The sequence below is a fragment of the Sinocyclocheilus rhinocerous genome, unplaced genomic scaffold, assembly GCF_001515625.1.
Source record: "Sinocyclocheilus rhinocerous isolate Xijiao unplaced genomic scaffold, SAMN03320098_v1.1 scaffold470, whole genome shotgun sequence".
NCBI classification, from domain to species: Eukaryota; Metazoa; Chordata; class Actinopteri; order Cypriniformes; family Cyprinidae; genus Sinocyclocheilus; species Sinocyclocheilus rhinocerous.
Window position 1 is genome coordinate 28,483 of NW_015637537.1, and position 17,151 is coordinate 45,633.

A 17,151-nucleotide genomic window follows, 5' to 3' on the forward strand; every position below is an offset into this window, starting at 1 on the left:
CATTATATAATTTATGCCCTGGCGACCTACTGTATACAACCTTGCGTTCCTGTCAATGCTCTGCATCAGCATCACTGTTGAGGTCATCACATACGACATACGATGTGACCGCGTGCGAAGGGAAATAAAATGCACCCGCATCCCAACCTCATTTTAAGTCATTTGAAATGACCAGAAGTAACGTCTCCGTGCATTTCGTCCTTTGTGAAACGTAGTGATGTCCGGACCTTATTCTATTTGTGGAGGCAGCAGGCTTCGGATTATAGGGCCGCTTCATATCGGGCGTAAACTGAGATCCGTTGGTTGAGACGTTAAAAAGGTTAGCGCTACATAAGAGGGTCTTACCTGCATATCTGGATGGATGGTGTCGCTTGTGCATTAGAAACAGACATCGTGATCTTGCGTCTTTGACCTCGAATCCGCGTGTCGTAATGAAATGGACTGAGTCAGGCGGAGCTGCAGGTTCGCAGGGTTTGGCTAGACTACTTCCAGTACTGTGGTGAAAATCATACACCGGTTCTGCTGTTGAGCATTGAAGACAAAGTACGGCCGTGAGTCGGTTATCGATTCATATAAGCTGTGTAGATAGTTCACTTCCGTTTATTAACAGAAGTAGGTTACACACATGGCGATAGCCATAAACTGACCCTTCACTGCTTTTCTATAAAACAAAGAACCGGTTTATTTCAAAAAAATAAATACATAAAACTACAACAAAAGCCGTTTCTACTTTGTAGACTTTATTCGTTAGTTTTACCAACATGTTAATCAATCGCTGAAATTGGTTACACATTATCTACACGCTTCACTCGTTCAATTCACGCGGTACTGTAACTAAACCACCGAAAGGTGGCAGCAGAGACCAGGTTTTCCTGCAAGCGTTCACCTTTAACATGAATAAAGAGGACGCTGTCAGTGATTATGTTTGCATTTATTTATTTGGCATACGCCTTTCCCCCATCGTAGCCTACCTGACGCTGCATTCAATGTATAGGCCTACTAAAAAACATGGTTACTGTAGTTATACCATTGCAACCACAAATGAACCATGGTTTTGCTACACTAACCATAGTTTAACCATGGTATTTGTAGTTAAATTGTGGTTATACAAATAGTAATCAATACGCCAAAAAAACATGGTTACCACGCTTTTACTACAGTAAAACCATGGTTAATTTTCGTAAGGGTATATTCACTTACATGCCCTGTGATTATAGGCCTATAGAGCATCACCACGCTACCACACATCTGTATTCATTTGCGCGCCCAACTCCATGGCATTGTTATGTTTGATAGCAAGCCCGCGTTTCTCCATTGTGTATATGCGCGCTAGCTCTGTTATTTTCATGTGTTCAGAGAGAATAATGCAAGGAAACCAGCTGGGTAGCCTACAACTTTTATTATAAAAAGTAGCATAACACATAAGTGTATCAACATAAATGTAGCACAACACATACATGTATAAACAGGGAAATAAATAGCACCTCTCCTAAAATAGAGATTTCAGTGAACAACAACACAGAGTGCTTACATTTAAATCATCTGCACCAACCCAGAATACTAAAGCATGAAGTGCAAATATCTTACAATTATCAACCCTTGGGGTTTTACTTAGGCGTTTTCAAGAGCCACCGACGATTTAACCCGCGGAAGGGCATAAATCTAACCACGTTATGTACAGGTTACGCGCAGGATCTTTATGAAAACTAAACGATTTGAACGGGTCTGTGCCATTACTACACAGTACACTGGGCTGGAAAACCAAGTATACAATACTCACATGTGATTTGATGACACCTATTCATCAAATTTTAAAAAAAAAACTGCAAGAGACTACGCAGTTTGCAAATATATACAATTCTAAAAGGCTTGCATTAAAAGATCATAACAGCAGTCAATTTTACGGTAGGTCTACCAGGGCCTCCAGACTTGGGCATCGGTGATTAGTGGCACAGGCTGAGGTCGACTGGGAATCGCAGCGTCGCTTTTTTCCGTGGTTACGATTCTTGAGCTGCTAGATTTCAAATTCAGGAGTCTTTGTTGGATTTGTGTCATCATTTTGGAGCTCTGTGCACAGCAGTTCTGGCAGGCTGGGGTCTTGGGCATCACTGAATGCTGGATGAACTCGTTGATGCGATGGCGGGTTTCTGCGTTGAGGCCGGTTTGCGGAAGGCGCGCTGGAACGCGCTGGAGGCAAGCTGTGTACCCCTCTTTAAAGCTATCGGCGCTATCTGTAAACAGAAATATATATACAACTTAGTTTGCTTCGAAGCTATTTTACATCAGACGACCACAATATGAGACGAAATGGAAAAGGTATCCGAAGAAAACGGACCTTTAGACGGAATGGATTGAATATCAGTCAGGAATCTGACGGTCATCTCCAAAATATCAGCTTTCTCCAGTTTAGAGTAACGGCGATTCTGAAATGAAAAACAGGCAACGGTAAGAACAAACGTAAAACGCACGAGCACTTCACACAGACTATCCAAAACAGCGTGTTTATTCTATGAAAAAAACTTACATCTTTGCCTGTGAGAGGGAGAATGAGCGCTTTTAATCGGCTGAGGCTCTCGTTGATGCGCGCTCGTCGTTTCTTTTCCAGAAAGGGTTTTAAAGTTCTTCTCAGTTCGTTTGCTTCTGTTCTCATGGCCACGGTGCGGGGCGCATAAGTCAGAGCAGATACAGCAGTGGCGTTGGGAGTCATGTTGAGCTTGCTGTGGGTAGAGGTCGTCTGTGCAGAACTGAGGTTGCTCGCTGGGTTTATATTCCTGTCCGGCGCGTCACGGAAACGCCCCCACGCCTCAGACAACTCCTCTGCTCAAATAACTTTAGACTGAAGAACAAAAGGACGCGTCTGTAGCGTGTATAAATTATACTCCTCTCTAAATCAATTTTTTATAAACCAACATTGGTTTATATCTGATATATTTTATTTTTTGCTCATTCCAACACTTTTTTTTTGACAGTCAGTTTATACACTACTATAGTTTATAAATTGAATGCTTTTACACTACTATATTTTATTTAAATGTATTATTTTACTAATTTGGCCAAACTTAAGATATATTAACGCATATTGAATAGCCATTCTCCACATCTGCTTTTCACCACTGAACACAGAATAAAAGAAAAGTCTGAAAACTGTGTTGGAACAATTTGTATCTATCATTTTATGTTATACCATAACGTCAATTTTTTTTAATTATTATTCTTTCAAATAAATGCTGGAGAAGAAAGCATGTTAATGAAAAGAAGAGGGGTGCTGGTGACGCATTAAGGACACGGCGTTGGGATCCAGTTTAGGGCGGGATAAGCATTTATAATTTAAATTAAACAGACAGATTCCCAAGCCACGCCGTTTTAACGTAACATCTGTCTGTAAATTGTGATGAACAATAGTTGTTGTTTTTTTCCTCTTATGATGACGGGTTTTACACCTGTACCTCGGGCGTTTATGGGGAGGGGCTGAGTGCACTCGTCCCCCAGCAGACCGACAAGCTGCCATGCAAACCAATATGTGAGCACTGCATTCAACAAACACTGTTTGAATGTATAGCGTTTGTGTTTACACTTAGAATCCACATGAATTTGTTTGCTTTACATTATGGCAATATGGGACGCGAACTATGCAAAAACCCATGACCGTTCGCGTACGCATGTCTGTTGTATGGTATACTTTGTGTTGAACTTTTGTTTAACTGCATGAAAACGCAAAAGGACGTTTGAGCATTGATAGGTTGTCAAATATTTTCAGCTAGGGGTCCTCGCAGCCCCATGGGATCCACGCGTCCAGCACGCGTCATGGAGAGGTCTCCAGATGGCCTCTACCAACCCCCTTTTAATGATGCTGTAACTTGTGCCCCACATCTTTCCTGAAGTTCCCAGTCTTTCGTTGTTTTTTAAAAGCATTTTTTTTGGCGTCGTTGACCCATCTGCATGCGCCACGTCAATGGTTTTGAATTACAAATAGTCAAACAAAAGGGATTCAGTTATTTTAAGCGCAGACGTGTCACCGTCGCTTCCATATATTATTGAACATCTTTGGTGAATATAAAAGCACCATTAATATCCTGTTGTTTGAGACGCGTCTTGTAGCAGAACTTATAACAGATGTAGCAATATTATGTAAATTAATGCAGAACGTGTGCAAAATAAACCAAAGAGTGAAGGATTAAAGCGGGAAGAAACCGGGAATGAAAAACATGTCAACATATTTAAAATGTATACGTTTTTGAAACTATTGATATGCAGTTTCCTTTTTGTATATATATTTTTTCACTATTGTTTTATGCGCTGTACGCGAATGATAAACTGAACACAAGGGAGCGTCAGAGTGCGATGTCGTTTTGGTAATCAGTACGTGCCCTGCACGCGCCCCGTTCCCCCATGGGTCCTTTATTTAGGGAGCGTGTCAGCCAATGTTTCACTTAAGATGCGTTCAGTTACAACTCTTTTTGTTCCTTTTTGAATTTTAGCGTGGGTGCCCCATCTGTGCCTTCATCTAGCGTACACTCACACAGAGACCTTTTGTCTAAACTCATTCCGGTACGTGGGAACAAGGAGCAAATTCGAGTAAGATGAGCCCATAGCTAGATGCACAAAACCCTGCTCGAAAACCCTTTGAATTGGAGTGGGGGAGGTTACTAATGACGGTTACCGATATTTAGCATTTTAAGACTATTCTTACTTATTCATTAGTTGGTCTTTGTCTATCAGAATTTCTGGCACATATAGATAATTGCTCACTGATCTTATTCCATCAACACTGACTGCTGATTTTATATAGTAAATTATGCTTACTTATTAGAATTGGTTTGTGGTCTGTGGTTGTGCTCTACTACATAGCCTAAACAAGCCGATTATTTTTAACATTGTAACTTGCTGCATTAAAAGAAGCCAATGAAAAAAAAATGTTTTTTTTTCAAATATGTTTTTATTTAGAAGAAGTATCTTGCTTTACATGTGCAGTACTATTACATGGGCTTTTTTTGAATAATAAACATATCTTTACCTTTGTTAGGCCTAGTAGATGCCTTCCATAATTATCAGGGTGCGCATGAAATCTGATATGCAGCATCCACCTTTAATTACCCAATCACACTACAATAAGAAAAACAAAATACAGCATGAATGCATGTGTGAGAAACTATATTTGAAGTTTTTTCCCTATGCTTAAGGAGAAAAATATTCCCATAGACATTCTCATTATCCCCTCTCAGATCCCCCTATTGTCAGCCTGTGCTTTTTAGTTGCTTTTTTAAAAAACTTTTATAGACATATCAACCATACGGTCATGCATAATATTGGAAAAATATTTGCTATATTTCTGTTGTTTATCTTACTACAACATTATGGTGTGATGCTCTACTTAACTGATTTCTTGTTTTACCTTATTATTGGATGACTGATCAGCAACGTCCTTTTGTGTGACTGAATGCTTTCACCCAAAAACTGAAAACCTATGCCAAATGCAGATAATAGTGTGGGGCAGTAAACTTAGTCTTTTCTCCTCCTTTTGACAGAATTGTTTCCCACTCAAAATTAAAAAAACCATGTCAGCTGCAAATCATAAAAAGTGTAACTTTGAGTTACATATACAGTTAAATATTATTTGCAAATAGCAGAAAGCTAATGACAGGAGTTGACTGGGTCACTATAACAAAACAGCAAAGATCTCAAGAATATATTCTAATAATATATCATTGCAATACCAAAGTGTCATTAAAAGGATGGTTCACCCAAAAATGAAAAATCTGTTATCATTTACTCACCCTCAAGTTGTTCCAAACTTGTATGAATTTATTTCTGCTGGTGAACACAAAATAAGACATTGTGAAGAATGTGGCTAACCAAACAGCTGAGCTGATGGTCCCCCTTGACTTCCATAGTATTTTTTTTCTTCCATACTATAAGTAAAGAGCATAGGAATAAGAAGCTTAAGAAGGCGTCTATATTAGTGAAAGAGTTTATGTTATATAGTAATGCATATTATACTTAATGTACAGTGCCCTCCACTGATATTAGTGCCCTTGGTAAATATGAGCAAAGGCGGCTGTGAAAATAAATCTGCATCGCTTTATCCTTTTGATCTTTCATTCAAAAAAATCACAAAATTCTAAGCTGTCATTGAAGTAAAGCAACAGAAAGTGGGGAGGAAATCTCATAATAAATGTTTTTCTCTAGTTCACGTTGGGCATAATTATTGGCACCCAATTATTGCAACGTCCTTTTCCCAAGATAACATGTCTGAGTTTTCTCCTATAATGCTTGATGAGTTTGGAGAACACCTGACAAGAGATCAGAGAGCATTCCTTCATCCAGAATCTCTCCAGATCCTTCAGACTCACAGCTCCATGTTGGTGCTTCTTTTCTTTAGTTCACCACACTCATTTCCTATAGGGTTCAGGTCGGAGGACTGGGACGGCCATGGCAGAAGCTTCATTTTGTGCTCAGTGACCCATTTTTGTGTTGATTTTAATGTTTGTTTTGGATCATTGTCCTGATGGAAGGTTGTCCAACCCATTATATGATTTCTAGCAGAGACAGCCAGGTTTAGATTTTTTTTATCTGTTGGTATTTGCTAGAATCCATGATACCATGTATTTGAACAAGATGTCCAGGACCTCCAGCAGAAAAGCAAGCCCACAGCATTAAAGATCCGACAGTATATTAAACTGTGGACATGGGGTACTTTTTTATCCCTGTTTACACCAAACCGAGCTGTGAGATCCTTGGAGAATCTTTAGCCACTCAAACTCTCCTCCTTACCGTGCATTAGGGCGATATAGACACACGTCCTCTTCCAGGAAGATTTTTCAACATCTTTCGTTGACTGGAACTTATTAATTATTGCCCTGATGGTGGAAATGGGGATTCTCAATGCTTTAGCTATATTTTTTATAGCCAATTCTTTCCATTTTGTGAAGCTCAACAATCTTGTTCTGCACATAAGAACTATATTCTTTGGTTTTACTTCTTGTGATGGATGATTAAGGGAATTTGGCCTTTGTTTTCCTCATATTTATAATCCTGTGGAACAGGAAGTCATGGCTGGACAATTTTATGCTCCTAGTCACCCTGGTGTGCTAAAATAAAATGTAAATATGAATGGGAATATACTTACGCATAAGAATTTCAAGGGGTGACAAATTATAATTGTGGCCAACATGCATTGGAGAAAAACATTTATTTCATAATGTGAGTTTCCCCGCACTCTTGATTGTTTTAATGATAGGTTAGAATGTTGTGAATTTTTTTGAATGAAAGATCAAAAGGATAAAGCGATGCAGGTTTATTTTCACAGCCGCCTTTGCTCACATTTACCAAGGGCGCCAATATTAGTGGAGGGCACTGTATATTATTACATTATACATTTAAATGGACTTTATATTAGTCTATATAATACTATTCAGTAATGCTATTTACTAATTCAAATGCTTTTATCAACATAAATGGTGATGGGAAATGTAAGCCAGCCAGTCCTTTCTTAACCTGTGGTCAAAACTAAGATTTTTGTTTTTCTGGTACAACCAGATTTTATTTGATCAATTCAGCAGGTTCACTCTTGAATGATTCACTTCATTTTCTGTATGCATTCACTGTCTGCTTCAACTTTATTTTCTTTTGTGTATAAACTAGCTACACATGTAACAGCAGTTTTGACATTATCAATGCCTTATACCATTTGTGACCCTGGGCCACAAAACCAGTCATAAGGGTAAATTTTTTGAAAGGATAATAGGACAATATTTGGCCGAGATACAACTATTTGAAAATCTGGAATCTGAGGGTGCAAAAAAATCTAAATATTGAGAAAATCGCCTTTAAAGTTGTCCAAATGAAGTTCTTAGCAATGCATATTACTAATCAAAAATTAAGTTTTAATATATTTACAGTAGGAAATTTACAAAATACCTTCATGGAACATGATCTTTACTTAATAGCCAATTTATTTTTGCATAATTTTGACCTATACAATGTATTGTTGGCTATTGCTAGAAATATACCCCAGCGACTTAAGACTGGTTTTGTGCTCCAGGGAAAATTATAATTATAATTTAGAAAATTATAATCTTTCAACCTTCAGTCTGGTTAAAACTGTTAAAACAAAGTTTCTGAGATTGCATAAATGTATGTAGCGTTAAGATTTTTTAAAATATGGTAACACTAGATTAGGGAACACTATTCATTATTAACTAGTTGCTTATTAGCATGCATATTTGTAGGGGGAATTATAGTTAAAGGGGTCATATGATGCGATTTCAATTTTTCCTTTCTCTTTGGAGTGTTACAAGCTCTTGGTGCATAAAGAAGATCTGTAAAGTTGCAAAGACTAAAGTCTCAAATCCAAAGAGATATTCTTTATAAAAGTTAAGAGTCAACCACGCTTACCTAAAACGGCTCGTTCTAACATGCCCCCACATATCTACGTCACTATGTGAAGATTTGCATAACGCCACTCAAATGTTCACGCAAGTGAACTTTTATTCTCGCTGTAGTATTGTTGTTGCCGTGCACGCCATGTCGTGAAGGTTGTGAAAGTGAAACTACTTTGTTTGGTCTTCCAAAAGAGGATGATATTCGCTTCGTCATGCCTAGAGCTGATCCGTGCTGGTCGCTGAGGAAATACATCAACTTCGCGCTGTGGATGGCCGGATCGGCTTTCACCGTTTTCACCGCTCCTTCACCGACAAAATAATGTTCTTTTTAGCAACATCATATGACCCCTTTAAACCCTATAGAGAGACCAATATGCTCAGTGAAGTCCAGGAGTCAATATGGAATCATCTGACATAATTTCTACAGGTTTTGATAGGTTAACAGTACAGATAATTTTAGCAACATCCAACATGGTGTTCTTTTCTTCAAGACAGTATCTTGGAGACACTAACTTTCATGCATAAGCAACTGTCATAAGGTAGGTAGGTGAGTCATATATTTTGTGAGGACACTTCTCATCTGGGCAGCTGTTGACTTTTCTTTTGGCATGGCCATTTGCCTGTCATATTCCTAAACAATCCCTGCAAATACGCCATTAAATAAAACATATCTTTTCTCTGTTCAGACGGAGCACTAATACAAACTTCTACACATGACTTACTGTCGTATTTTAACATATAGCAATTAATGGTGCTATAAACCCTAAAAGTAATTATAAATAGTTAAGCATACATAAGAGTAAGTGGGTACATAGTGTGTTAGTGACCTTCATGGCCCTAGGCAGAGTCAGCCTTTATATGTCTCATACAGCTATCATCAGAGCAGAATAAAATAAGTGTTTTCTGGCTTTGAAATGTGCACTGTGTTTTTGTAGGTTAAAATAAAAGAGCACGTGTAAAAGGCCATGAATGTAATGATGTAAATGTAGCTATACTGCCCAATAATTACTCATTGTTTGCACTTCATGGACTATTGTTCCTTATTGTTAGATATAAGAAGGAATAGGATAATTGGTGCGTTTACACAGTTAAAGATATTATTTTAAATCCAAGACTTGTAGATATATTGTATACCAGTATTAATATTTTTATGCTTAGATTTTTTGGGGGGGATCAAACTGTAACACCAGACACGACGCGATAAAAAGTATCGTCACACACTCATTCAAAACTGTTCAGCCCATTCACATTTGAATCATCTATTTTCCATGTCCACTTTTCTTTTTTACACACCTTGTTTATTGAGGCAAACGTTTAATGGTTTGCTAATAGAGAGAACTGGACCTTAAAATAAAGTGTGACTGCTTTATCATACCACAGTTTGAATCTGAAGATAAATTCACCCATATTTCAACAGTGAGTTCTGCATCTTTAGTCTGACAGTAGCGAGCTTTTGCTTGGATTTAGCGTCTTTGTCCACATTTCTGCCCAAAGATGATCAGGAGTCATAATGGGTTATAGTCTGAGCATGAAATGGTGGACATACTCAGCCTTTGTCATCTTGTTGATGCTGTGCATGCCAAACAATTTCCAATTTGAATCGTTTTGAATATGTGTTTCTCATAACAGTGAATTGTGAGATTTTGAAATAAATATAGCACCAGTTCTTCAGAATTCATTAAAATAATACAATTGAAACCAAAAGGAGTCTATGAAAAGGCAGAGTTGAATGTTGTTTGCATCTCTATATTTCCTCACGCTGCATGCCAGATGGCTTGTATATGTTTTTTGAAAGGGCTGACCATATGTTGAAGATTTGTTTCTGTTTTTCCAAGCCTGAAATTGCTTCATGGTACCAATTTCAGGAGCAATTTCAATTTGCCAAGAGACAGAATATTCATTTCCAAAAGTGTTTTCCCCTGTTAATACATAATGTCATGTCATTTAGTATTTCTTTATTTAGTTCATCATATGGTGCCGTTACTTCTTCATGTATAAAGGGATGATGAATCATCTGTCTAAATGATTAATTACTGCTTTGATCCTTTTAACAGAGCCTTAACCCTGTTAACTCTTAACAGTTAACTGTTACATATTAGTTTGACTCATTTTTGATGAAAGGTTCTCAGTAAGTACATTCTGCCAGTTTGGTATATACTTGTTGTACTTGTCCATTTTCTGGTTTCATTGTCATGCTATTATGTATTACAGTTTTTTTTTTCAACTGCTTACAGACGTTTTCGAAACTTTGCCTCTTTTTTTCAAAACTTTACTCACAAATCCAAGAATTGCACACGCAAAATGCCTCACATCTCTTGCAAAACTAAGCACTGCATTCAAAAGATCACAAACGCATCTCAAAAGCACTAAGAACAACCTTTATTTATCCAAATAAAGACTCACAGGCAGGAACACACACGTAGCACAGGGGAATAGACGTTAGACACCGGTCAGGAAACAAGGGGCAGAACACACTTTAAATAATGAACTAAACGAGGGGTACTAGACGAGACACACCTGAATCAAATGAACACAATAAGAACAAGGGAGAAACTGGGCCACGGTGAGCACAACACAAGACAGCAACACAGGGGCAGTCCATGGGTGTGACAAACTCATTGTTCTCTATTCTCTTAGCTTCACTCGACCCAAGCATTTCAATAAGCAAACCCAACCCCCTCCCTCAAGAGGATCAGCAGCTACTCACCAAATCCTATATGCAACAATAAAAATCCCCCAAACAGCTAGGTCTTTATTTCCTTTTTAACATATTTAACATAGACAATCTATTGAAATACTATGGACAGATTCTGACACGAATCTCTTTTGCATTGGTCAATTCTTTTTTCTTTTTCTTTTCTTTTTTTTAACTATCATGAAAAATATTTTCTTAACCAATTTCACTTATAGGTATTGTGATGTGTCAGGAGCTTATAGTAACCATAAGCAATATGAGGTAATAATGTGTTGTATCACAGAATAATACAAGATTATTCTTTTCCATCAGTTTGTTTACCGTTATATGTTATTTTCAGCAAATTTAAATAAGAAGTTTCATCTGTAAAACTTTGAATGTTCCATATAACATCACAATTAGATATATATATATATATATATGTCACTGTTAGGATAGTGTATTTTTGATGGTTACCAGGGTGTTGCTGTGTGATTGCTTAGATGTTGATATGTTTTAGTGTGTTTGTTTTGTGGTTGTGGGGGTGCTAGTGTTATACTATATTATTTGGGTGTTCTGGGTGAAGACAAAGAGAGGCCACTTCTCTATTATATTCTGGGCTGCGTTTCCCGATAACGTTGTCTCTTAGCTCGCTACGAAGACTCTAAAGGTATATCTTAACTAAAGGTATACCTGTTCTAGGCGTGTTCCCCGAACTATACCTTGTTAAAATCCATCCCCAACCACCTCCAGAAAACTCCCCACAGCATAAAAACGGAGAGCTGCCAGCAGCTGAATTTCGGGGCTTAGGGAGTAGCTCCGTCAAGTTTGTCTCTACAAAGTTTGACCAACAAGATGTAAAAGCTGCTGAATTTGCTCCCGTGGCAGGCAAAATTTTTGTAGAATTTTATCTTTTGACATGGTAGCTATACTGACACTATAATGAAATAGTGCACATACACTAACTGGCTCCGCGGACGCAGCCGTCTTTGATTTAGGACAACTATTCGCTGTCTCGCTTCCATAGTTTGACCAAACTCCCCATCACATTCATTCCCTTTAAATAGACTCCTAATTATGTGCTGCCTAATTGTTTGCCAGCCGATGTGCCTTTGTATATTATAATGGAAAAACTAACAAACATCAGTATAATGACAGTTTTATTCTTTGCATAAAAACACTTGAATTAATTGAACACTAATTCAACACTGGGTGTATTACACTTAGAATTGTAATATTTATTTGGTTCTGCACTTTTTCTTGCCACAGAATTACAATCGTATCGACTGAAATGTGAAGAAGGTTTTTGCACAGTGGTGGCCACTAGCGGAGTGAACTGTGAACAGCGATAAGGTATAGCTAAGAGTGGTCCAGACTAACCTTACGAACGAATGACTTACAGAAGGTATACTTAACTAAGAACATTTCGGGAAACACGTATTAACGTAAAGGTACAACTTAAGGTATAACTTACGAACGACGTAGCATTAAGAAGGTTTCGGGAAACGCAGCCCTGATTTCTAGATATGGCTTGGGTCCCTCCAATCTATGGAAATCTATGGGATATTGATTGTTCAATTTTATTGTCCAGCAGGTGAAACTAATCAGTCTTAAGTCTTAATTAAACTTTACCAAATCAGCCAGACCACTGACCAAAGTAATAGCACAACTCTTCTCAACAAGCAGCATGATTTGTGATATCAGTCTCGCCTGTGCAGTGGGAGCAGTGTGGGTTAAGTTACCATATGCTTAATAGTTAGGCAGTTATTCAAATCCCTAAGTATGATCAACAGTAATTATAATGCTTGGCCAAGCTCTAATTACAGCCATGCAATCAATATGCTGGAGGTCTTGTTAGAACACAAAGTGAGTCAGTATGAATGTGAGTGCTGATTCTCGGATGTGCATAACTGTGACAATTAATGGATAGGGTCTTCATCATTATTTAATGATTTGAACAAACCCCTGACACTATGAATTAAACTGCCTTGTTCCACACCGTTTGGGATAGTACAGACATGGCTGAAATTATACAGCTCATTGAGGAGAAGTACATTGTTACTATTTAGTTTTATTTTATTTTTTTATTGTTTTCTTTTAGATATGGTTACGATTTTCCCCATGTGGACAACAGTAAACCTGAAAAAGCCACATAGACTTACATAAAAGAAGGCACCAACACCCTGCTGGGGGGAGCATCTACAAGTCTACAGTATGCTGGTTTGCTGATGCTTGCTGGCCATCCAGATTGATCTGGTAACTGGTTTGTTGGTTTGGGAGACCAGCTTAAACGATCTAAGACCGTCAAACCAATGTTGTATAACCAGCTTTGGGTGGTTTTCACAAAGAATTATGTTAAACACATTATAAACACATTACTGAACCTGATATCTTATTGAACAATGTTCAATGTGAATGTGGATGAACTGTAAAAAGCGGTTGCACTATGGCTTTTGCTGCGGCTGCACACAATTATTTTATTTATGAAAAAAAAAGAAAAGATTTTATATAGGCTATATGCTCAGTAATTTAATAATTTATTATCTTTACAATTTCCAGAGCAGTGTTCAGCGGTTCCGATCAGCGATTTATGGTCATTCATTTATAAATGTGTTATGTCAAACATAGGCAACATAGCTATTCATTTGAAAGAAATAGCTTCTATTCCGCTTTCATGAAACAGACTTGAAGTTAAACAAGCAGTATTTTTGGCGGCCCTTATTTCCCGCGCAAAACACCAAGCTGAGGGAGCTTTGCGCATGCCTCTGTCAATAAGAAGACCTAGATGTTAAGAGATGCTAACATTCATTTGATAAAAATAGCTACAATTCTACTTAATGTTTCTTGAAACAGACTTATCACTAAAGTGGGGTCTTTGGCGACCCTTGTTTCCCGTGCAAAAGACTGAGCGCAGGGAGCTGTATAAGGGACGCTAAAGTGAAGATCATTTCTATGGTCTCTCAGACTACGAAGACCTCTTATAATAACATATGCTAAATGGAAAATTGTTGCTGTTGTTTCCCAGTTTTCTTATCCAGATCAATGCATATGTGTGCCTATTTAAGGACATAGTTTTATATTTACGTGTTTTTTGTTTGTCATTTCTGTATCTTTTTTACTTCGTCTACAACTTCCAGCTGCTTTATTCCTCCAGTGAGAAATTTTAAAAACCATTTCCAATAAATAAACAAACAAAGATTTCAAGAATTTCAACGTAAAAAGGTTTTATTCTTCTGTTGATTCACAATAACATTTTATGATTATGCTTCCTTCAGGGACATTGGTTTTGCCATTAATAATTAACACACAGTGTTTACGATTTCTTTGCACAGACCAAATGAAATCAAGTCAATTGTGCAAACCTCACATTTTAACCCTTGGGGTTTACAATTTTGTTGATTACAACTCATAGTATTTAAACCCCCAGCGAGGATTGCATAACGTTATGTTCATAGAAGACAGCATGATCTGTGCTCGCTGGCTTTCTTTCATTTACAAAGTAGTCACAGTTCCTTAAATTCTTTACATGTAGCCTAATCTCCATCACAGGCTTTACATTTTAACTAAACCCTATATGACAAATAAATAACATGCAAAGTTAATTATCAACAATTTCCCCGAAGACTTATGTTGCCTGTTTGGTCACCACGGTCTCCACATGTCCACAGCTGCCTGTGGCACAGGCTGAGGTTGACTGGGAGCTGCTGCGGTACTGATGGAGTGGTTCTCCGTTGCCGAGCTGCTGTTCCTCAAGCTCACAAGTCTCTGGTGCATTTGTGAAATCATTCTGGAGTTCTGAGCACAGCAGTTCTGGCAGGAGGACGTCGCAGACACCATCGAGTGCTGGAGGAACTCGTTGACGCGCTGCCGGGTTTCTGTTTCGAGGTTAGACTGCGGCAGCATCGCAGAGATGCGCTGCAAGCAGGCTTTATATCCCTCTTTATAGCTGTCTGTTTGACCTTTGGAGAGAGAGAAAAATAGTAAATAAATTTGGACCCGTTAAAATAAATACAGTTGCCAATTAGCCTCTGAAAATTGTGAAATCCAAAGTAAATGAAATCACTCACCTTTAGCTGATGAGGAAGGCAGATCTCTGAGGAACCGCACAGTCATTTCGAGAATGTCAGCTTTCTCCAGCTTTGAATAGCGTGAAGCCTAAACAATTGAAAGTGATTGGACACATTAGGGTATTGTTCAGACACTGACATAGGATACATTTGAATGTAAGTACTGTATGGCCATTCAAGTACCAAAGATACTTACGTCTTTGCCGAACAGAGGGAGTATAAGTGTTTTTAAGTGATTGAGGCTCTCGTTAATGCGAGCCCGCCTTCTTTTTTCCATCAATGGCTTGAGAGTCTGGAAAAAGACAGAAATCGGTTAATGTGAGTGTGAGTTTATAGACACCGCAAGCACAACCGTTAAAATGGTTCAGGGGTGTTCAAAGGAACCCAAAATCATCCTCACCTTTCTCAATTCATGTGCCTTTTTTCTCTGAGCCACAGTCATTCGAGAACCGAATGCGTGGGAATGAGCTTCGGTAATAATGTTTGGAGTCATGATTTGATCGGGAGCTGTCTCTAGATGTGCTCTTGAGAGAGGAGCAGAGAGTTTTGTGGTCAGGGTGTGTGAGGGGGTCTTTTATAGGGCCCTTTGGCGTGGAGGGAGGGCTTCTAATCTATTGTGTCTTCGGTTGGACGCAGAGGGGGATGCCAAAGGGAGAAGATCTGATCTGACTGTCCCAAAAGTTACCACCTGTTGATTGATGTCAGTATCATCCAAAACCGCTGGTATGCGCATGTGACTGATGATTATTTTTATTGTCTCGAAGACCTCCACATGTGTTTTATAAAATATATAGGCCTACATATACACATATAGGCCTACACAATAAAATGTGGAAGTTAAAGCACAATAATTTACAAAATGCAAGTTCATTTTCCATTTCGCATTTTGGTTTAATGTTTATTGCTTTTTTTTTTTTTTTTGCTACAAGGCATTTAAAGTTGTGGGTTACTTTAACTTGTCTTTGTTTTAATACAATGTGTGCTTTAAGAGATTTTATTTCACAAGGAAAACCGCCATATATTGGACATCTATATAAATAATACAGAGCATGAAGACCGCGCGATAATTAACCAAGCCACGCTATACTGTCAACATCTGCTTACATTCGGACCATGTTCGATATATAGCCTACGTTCTTATTACTGCAAAATATAGCTAAACCATGCATGGAAAATTATGTAGACTGTATTTAAGTTCATATTAAGCAAGAGTATGGAGGTTTGGAATACAACATAATTTAAAAAACAAATCCCCAATATATAAAGGATAAGGTTAGAGATGAAAATAAAAAGTGTAGGTTTAGAAATAAGGTTTTATTTACATAGAAAGGAGGTTAAACCGCTTTTGCATGTTTCTTTTCCTAAACATTTCTTACTGTTTTTTTTCTATTTGTATTTTCCAGTGACCAGACATTTTAGTTGTTCGGTGGTTCTATTAAACACCTTGTTTCAAATCAGCGGTGATCTCACGCGTCTGACACGCGCCGTTACAATGTAACAGATGGATGTCTGTTCTACCAATCACACCAAAGCGCGCCACTAATTTGAATACCAACCCCCTCAAGTCAAGACTGCAAACTCTTCAGTAACCTGTTTGCTATATTATCGTCCTATCACGTTGCTTCGTTTATAGCGTGTCTTTCCAAACTATTGGCGTCTGTGTCTGAGCCATTTGACCGAATATGGCAATAAAGCATCACGGACTGACGCAAAAAGAACTGTATTTTTTTTCTTTTTTTTCATTCTTTCTCTTTGTTTAATTCTGGGTTCTGAGGGGGTTGGGGATGGGGGACGTAGGGAATAGGGTGACACACACATAAAAATTTAATCTGACAATCATATAGGCCTACCACCATCAAAAATGCATGTCGACAGTTTTTGCCTTCTCTGTTGGTGTTCAGGTCTGAGGTGTAGCAGTCAAACTTATTGGTGAAACTAAACGTGTGTAATAAAATTAAATAACGTGTTTACTTTTTACACGGTATGCAGGTTATAAGAGTAAAAACTATTGATTGAGTTGAAGAGCTTT

At 38.1% G+C, this 17,151-nt stretch overlaps 2 protein-coding genes and 1 long non-coding RNA gene across 3 annotated transcripts; 1 reads left to right on the forward strand and 2 right to left on the reverse strand.

Annotated features, from left to right (window-relative positions):
• The first annotated feature begins 1,664 nt into the window (after positions 1-1,664).
• LOC107748991 (uncharacterized) lies at positions 1,665-12,472 on the forward strand. Its single transcript, XR_001640979.1, has 3 exons — positions 1,665-1,675; positions 7,044-7,046; positions 12,325-12,472. It is a non-coding gene; the product is annotated as an uncharacterized LOC107748991 (long non-coding RNA).
• On the reverse strand, positions 1,873-2,721 carry hes2.2 (hes family bHLH transcription factor 2, tandem duplicate 2). The gene is made up of 3 exons (XM_016564028.1): positions 2,525-2,721; positions 2,336-2,423; positions 1,873-2,231 (listed from the first exon to the last, which is right to left on the reverse strand). The coding sequence occupies exons 1-3, from the start codon at positions 2,705-2,707 to the stop codon at positions 1,912-1,914; spliced, it is 591 nt and encodes a 196-aa protein (XP_016419514.1). The 5' UTR covers positions 2,708-2,721; the 3' UTR covers positions 1,873-1,911.
• Positions 12,473-14,837: 2,365 nt separating the features above from the next.
• On the reverse strand, positions 14,838-15,615 carry LOC107748974 (transcription factor HES-2-like). The gene is given in 5 exon segments (XM_016564013.1): positions 14,838-14,897; positions 14,899-15,014; positions 15,123-15,210; positions 15,319-15,414; positions 15,523-15,615. Coding segments are annotated over 5 exon segments (453 nt in total).
• Positions 15,616-17,151: the final 1,536 nt, after the last annotated feature.

Excerpts from the sequence above, each read along its gene's own strand:
- hes2.2 (XM_016564028.1), bottom strand. The coding sequence starts at position 2,707 with ATGACTCCCAACGCCACTGCTGTATCTGCTCTGACTTATGCGCCCCGC. Across the intron at positions 2,424-2,524 it reads TCCCTCTCACAGGCAAAGAT|AATCGCCGTTACTCTAAACT; the intron begins GTAAGTTTTTTT and ends TTTTCATTTCAG. Across the intron at positions 2,232-2,335 it reads TCAATCCATTCCGTCTAAAG|ATAGCGCCGATAGCTTTAAA; the intron begins GTCCGTTTTCTT and ends TTCTGTTTACAG.